This window comes from Calidris pugnax, unplaced genomic scaffold (assembly GCF_001431845.1).
Source record: "Calidris pugnax isolate Ruff unplaced genomic scaffold, ASM143184v1 scaffold324, whole genome shotgun sequence".
Classification (NCBI taxonomy): domain Eukaryota; kingdom Metazoa; phylum Chordata; class Aves; order Charadriiformes; family Scolopacidae; genus Calidris; species Calidris pugnax.
The window spans coordinates 189,411-195,090 of record NW_015091153.1 but is presented as its reverse complement, the minus strand read 5'-3'; the positions used below and the strand labels follow the sequence as shown (position 1 = coordinate 195,090).

Below are 5,680 nucleotides of genomic sequence, written 5' to 3'. Positions count from 1 at the left end.
CCAGGGCCGGCTGCACCATCCGAGCCTTCTCCTGGCACCCCCACACCAGCAAATTTGCCGTGGCTCTTCTGGATGACTCCGTTCGGGTGTACAACTCCAAAAGGTGAGGTGTTTTGGGTGGTGGGTGGGAGGGTTCTTCGGGTGATGCTGCTCCTTGGGGTCCCCCCCCCGAGTCTCCCCATTTCACACCCCCAGCACACGTGTCTCAGAGTTGGCTTTTCTCCCCCAAAAGCTGACCAGTGAGGACATGATCGCAGCGTTCTCCCAGGCCGTGGACTGGTGAGTCCCTCCTGGGTGGACTGGGAAAGGGGGTTTCTGGGCGAAGGGGTGGGAGGCACAAGGACCCCCCCCTTTTTTAATATGCTCATCCTCCGCCTTGGATGGATTTTGGGGGGGCAAGTATTTCCCCGTTGCCTCCAGCCCCCCAAGTTCACCCCAAAGCGTGCCCCGATGCAGCGATTTGGGGGGAAAAAAGCATGAAATGGGATCAGGGTTTGGAAAAATCCTTCAAATCCCAATCCCGGGCTTTAAAATTTTTTTTAACCTTCCCCTGAGAATAATTGCCGGGATCAGAGAAAAGGTCCCGCTCAGCGGCAAAAATGAGGTTTTATTTCATTGGAGACACTGGGAACCCGTTTTGGGGGGCTGGGGGGGGTCGTGACGGTGCCCAGGAGCCCATCACCGCTGCCTCCAGCCTGGAATGCCATTGGGGGAGCTGGTTTCCCTCCCCCCCCCCCATATGCCCCCCCCAAATTCCTTCTCCAGGGCCGGCTGCACCATCCGAGCCTTCTCCTGGCACCCCCACACCAGCAAATTTGCCGTGGCTCTTCTGGATGACTCCGTTCGGGTGTACAACTCCAAAAGGTGAGGTGTTTTGGGTGGTGGGTGGGAGGGTTCTTCGGGTGATGCTGCTCCTTGGGGTCCCCCCCCCGAGTCTCCCCATTTCACACCCCCAGCCCCTACCGAGGGGACACCATGGGGACACCATAGGGACACCATGAGGACATCATGGGGACATGAGGACACCGTGGGGACACCATTGGGACACCATGGGGACATGAGGACACCCTGGTTACACCGTGGGGACACCATGGGTACACAATGGGGACACCATGAGGACAGCATGGGGACATGAGGGTCCCCCCCCGGGGTCTCTGCCTCGGTGTTGGCTCAGATTTTGCTCCTAACCAGCCCCATCTGTCCCCAAAATCTCTTGTCCTCGGTCCGGGGACCCCCCCCCCCCCCCAAGGACTTCCCCAAAAATTCCTGCCCTTATCAACTTAAGTTTTTCTCCCCCACCCTGCTCCTTGGGGACAGCCCGGGTGACACGTGGCTGCTGTCACTAACAGAGCAACCTCCTGGGTGTCCCCAGGTCTCCTTCCTCCTCCTCCTGCTCCCCCAGGACACGCAGAGCCCTCCCCAGGAGAAGACTCTGCCGCCAGGTCCTCCTTGTCCCAAACCCCAGATGGGATTTGAAGCCACCCAAAGTGCCACCTCCCACCCCTGGGATGCCCTGGCTCAGTGTCACCCGGTTGGGATCTTCTCTGTGGTCCCCCCAAAGGGAAGGGGGTCACGGTGGGGGACATCCCCCCCCTCCTCTTCCCACTCTGGGGTCCCAGCTGGAGGTTGGAGGCGGGAGGACATCCCTTGGGCTGCCTGAGGACTCTTGAGCCCCAGTTTTTGACTCTTGTCACCCCCTCCCTGCCCTGGCAGTGCCACCATCCCCTCGCTGAAGCATCGTCTCCAGAGGAACGTGGCCACCATGGCCTGGAAGCCGCTCTGCGCCTCCATCCTGGCTGTCGCCTGCCAGAGCTGCGTCCTGGTGTGGCACCTGGATCCCACCTCCCTCTCCACCAGGTGGCTTCTTGGGGACCCCCATTTTGGGTGGCCTTGGGGTTGGCCCCTCCGCGTCCTGCTGAGATCGGGGAGGGGGGACACGGCGCTGGCTTTGGGTGGCAGCTGGGACAACCCTTTCTGAGATTGGGCCCTTGTGGCCAAGAGGGACAACGGGATCCTGGGCTGTGTAGGGAAGAATGTGGTCATCCTGCCCCTCTGCTCTGCACTGGGGAGGCCACAACTGGAGCACTGGGACCAGATCTGGGCTCCCCAGTTCAAGAGAGACAGGGAACTGCTGGAGAGGGGACAGCAGAGGGCTATGAGGATGATGATGAGGGACCTGGAGCATCTCCTTTATGAGGAGAGGCTGAGGGACTTGAGGCTTCTGGGGCTGGAGAAGAGAAGGCTGAGGGGGCATCTCATCAAGGGTGGGGGTCAGAGGATGGGGCCAGTCTTTTTCCAGTGGTGCCCAGGGACAGGACAAGAGGAAACGGGCACAAACTGGGACATAAGAAGTTCCATCTCAACACGAGGAGAAACTTCTTGACTTTGAGGGTGGCAGAGCCCTGGAAGAGGCTGCCCAGAGAGGTGGTGGGGTCTCCTTCTCTGGAGATATTCAAACCCACCTGGATGAATTCAACCTGCTCTGGGTGGGACCTGCTCTGGGAAGGGGTTGGAGGAGATGATCTCCAGAGGTCCCTTCCCACCCCATGTCATTCTGTGAAACGGTGAGAGAGCTGAGACTCTTCAGCCTGGAGAAGAGAAGGCTGAGGGGGGACCTTAGTGGTGCTTCCAAGGATCTAAAGGGTGGGTTGAAGGAGGATGGAGCCGGACTCTTTCCAGTGGTTCCCAGTGACAGGACGAGGGGCAATGGGCACAAGCTGGACCATGGGAAGTTCCACTCCAATGTGAGGAAGAACTTGTTTGGGGTGAGGGTGGCAGAGCCCTGGCAGAGGCTGCCCAGGGAGGGTGTGGAGTCCCCTTCTCTGGAGATCTTCTCTCTCCTTCCCTGCAGACCCTCGTCCGGCTGCGCTCAGGTCCTGTCCTACCCCGGGCACGGCCCCATCACCAGCCTGGCCTGGGCTCCCAGCGGGGACCTGCTGCTCTCGGCGTCGCCGGCCGACACGGCCATGCTGGTAAGAGACCTCCATGGGGGGTTGCCTTCAGAATTACGGAGCCACCACGGGGCTACCAAAGGCTGCAGGGATGGCCAGGATTTCCTTGGCAGCTCCTGAGCTGGATCTAGACCAAAAATCATCACTCTGGGTCCCCCAGTCCATAGAAAAATCATACCCTTGAATTGTTGGGGTTGAAGGAACCTCTGGAGATCATCTCCCCCCAACCCCCGGCCAGAGCAGGGTCACCCAGAGCAGGTTGGATTCATCCAGGGGGGGTTTGGAATCTCTCCGGAGCAGGAGACCCCCCACCCTCTCTGGGCAGCCTCTTCCACCCTCGCGGGAAAGAAGTTCCTCCTTGTGTTGAGATGGAACTTCCCATGTCCCAGTTTGTGCCCGTTGCCCCTTCTCCGGTCACTGGGCACCACTGGGAAGAGTCTGGCCCCATCCTCTTGCCCCCAACCCCTCAGATATTGCTCAGCATCGATGAGACCCCCCTCAACCTTCTCTTCTCCAGCTGAACAGCCCCAGGTGCCTCAGCCTTTCCCCAGCAGAGAGATGCTCCAGCCCCTCATCATCCTCATCCTCCTCCTCTGGACTCTCTCCAGCAGTTCCCAGTCCCTCTTGAACTGGGGGAGCCCAGAACTGGTCCCAGTCTCCACCTGGGGCCTCCCAGGGCAGAGCAGAGACAGGGGATGACCTCCTTCCACCCCAGGAGACCCATGGGCCTTCTTGGGCACAACTTGCTGGCCCATGGGCAACCTGTTGTCCCCCAGGACTCCCAGTTCCCTCTCTCAGAGCTGGTTTCCAGTAGGTCACCCCCAACCTCTACTGGTTTGGGGGGTGACCTGGTTGAACTCCATGAGGTTCCTCTCCAGCTGGTCCACCTCTGGATGGTGGCCCCACCTTCTGCTGGCCCCCCAAGCAGCACTAACAAGCTGGTCAGGGTCTCACTGACCTTATCTTCCTCTTCCTTGTCCCCTTCTCCAGGCGTGGGACGTGTCCACCGAGAATTGTGTCCCCCTGCAGCGCTTTGGGGGTGGAGGTGTCACCTATCTGGCATGGTCACCGGATGGCAGCAAGGTCCTGGCGGCCACTCCCTCAGTGGTGTTCCGGTGAGATGGCACATTCCAGCCTTTATTATTTTTTTTTGCTACAAAACCGAACAATCTGGATGGTTTTCTGGCCCAAACTGCTCCTATTCCTGCTGTGGGGGGGAGAAAGCAGCAGATTTGGGGGTAGATCCCAGGAATTTCTCTCTTTTAGGGTGTGGGAGGCTCAGATGTGGATGTGCGAGCGGTGGCCCACCATCAAAGGACGCTGCCAGGTAGGACAGGGGGGACATTTTTCCACCCAGGTGTTGCTCCTCTGGGGTTTTTTACTAAAATCCCCCCAATTTCCAGCTGGCTTCAGCCCCACCTTGGCCAGCATTAAGGGGGGGGGGTTCCCCAGGGGTCCAGTTCTCTTCAATATATTCATCAATGACCTGAATGGAGGGATGGGATGTCCCCTCAGCAAGTTTGCTGGTGACACCAAACTGGGAGGGGTGGGTGACGCACCAGAAGGCTGGGCCACCATCCAGTGAGACCTGGAGAGCTGGGCAGAGAGGAACCTGATGAAGTATTGGGTGTTGCACCTGGGGAGGGATAACCCCCCCTCCCCCCCCAAACCAGGACAGGTTGGGGGTGACCTGCTGGAAACCAGCTCTGAGGAACAAGACCTGGGAGTCCTGGTGGCCACCAGGATGCCCAGGAGCCAGCAATGTGGTGGCCAATGGCATCCTGGGGGGCATCAGGAAGAGCGTGAGCAGCAGGTGGAGGGAGGTCATCCTGCCCCTCTGCTCTGCCCTGGGGAGGCCCCAGCTGGAGCACTGGGACCAGTTCTGGGCTCCCCAGTTCCAGAAGGACAGGGAACTGCTGGAGAGGGGACAGCAGAGGCTACGAGGATGATGAGGGGCCTGGAGCATCTCTCTTAGGAGGAAAGGCTGAGGGACTTGGGGCTTTTGGGGCTGAAGAAGAGAAGGCTGAGGGGGGATCTTATCAAGGGTGGGGGTCAGGAGGATGGGGCTGGTCTTTTTCCAGTGGTGCCCAGTGACAGGACAAGAGGAAACGGGCACAAACTGGGACATAAGAAGTTCCACCTAAACATGAGTAGGAACTTCTTGACTTTGAGGGTGGCAGAGCCCTGGAAGAGGCTGCCCAGAGAGGTGGTGGAGTCTCCTTCTCTGGAGACATTCAAACCCCCCCTGGATGAATCCAACCTGCTCTGGGTGGGACCTGCTTTGGCCAGGGGGGTTGGAGGAGATGATCTCCAGAGGTCCCTTCTCACCCTACATCATTCTCTGACTCTGTTTTGTGCCTGCAGACGGGGTGCTGGAGCCCGGATGGCAGCCGCTTGCTCTTCTCAGTTCTGGGGGAGTCTCTCATCTACTCCTTGTCCTTCTCCGAGTATCGGGGTGAGCCTCCCCGAGTAGTTGGTGGCTGGTCCCCAAAACCTCCCTCTACCTCTTTTTTTTGCTGCATTTCCTGGCCTTTTGGGGCAGGAAAGGATGGAGGCAGAGCCAGGACGTGCAGGGGACGGGGGTCTGGGGTTGGTCTTCAAAGCACAGGGTTGAGATTTTCTTCTTGGGGGGTGTCTCTGGATGCACAGGGTTGAGTTTTTCCTCTTGGGGGGGGGGGGTCTCTGGACGCACAGGGTTGAGTTTATCCTCTCAGGGGGGGGCTCTTGAA

General features: G+C 59.3%; 1 protein-coding gene across 1 annotated transcript in view; it reads left to right on the top strand.

Annotated features, from left to right (window-relative positions):
• LOC106898178 (aladin-like) overlaps positions 1-5,680 on the top strand; it is a 10,879-nt gene that overhangs the window by 1,132 nt on the left and 4,067 nt on the right. Inside the window, exons 4-10 of the mRNA XM_014959290.1 lie at positions 233-279; positions 766-864; positions 1,714-1,857; positions 2,852-2,972; positions 3,942-4,066; positions 4,218-4,278; positions 5,316-5,406. Coding sequence (XP_014814776.1) covers positions 233-279; positions 766-864; positions 1,714-1,857; positions 2,852-2,972; positions 3,942-4,066; positions 4,218-4,278; positions 5,316-5,406 — 688 coding nt within the window. The remainder of the gene's footprint in view (positions 1-232; positions 280-765; positions 865-1,713; positions 1,858-2,851; positions 2,973-3,941; positions 4,067-4,217; positions 4,279-5,315; positions 5,407-5,680) is intronic.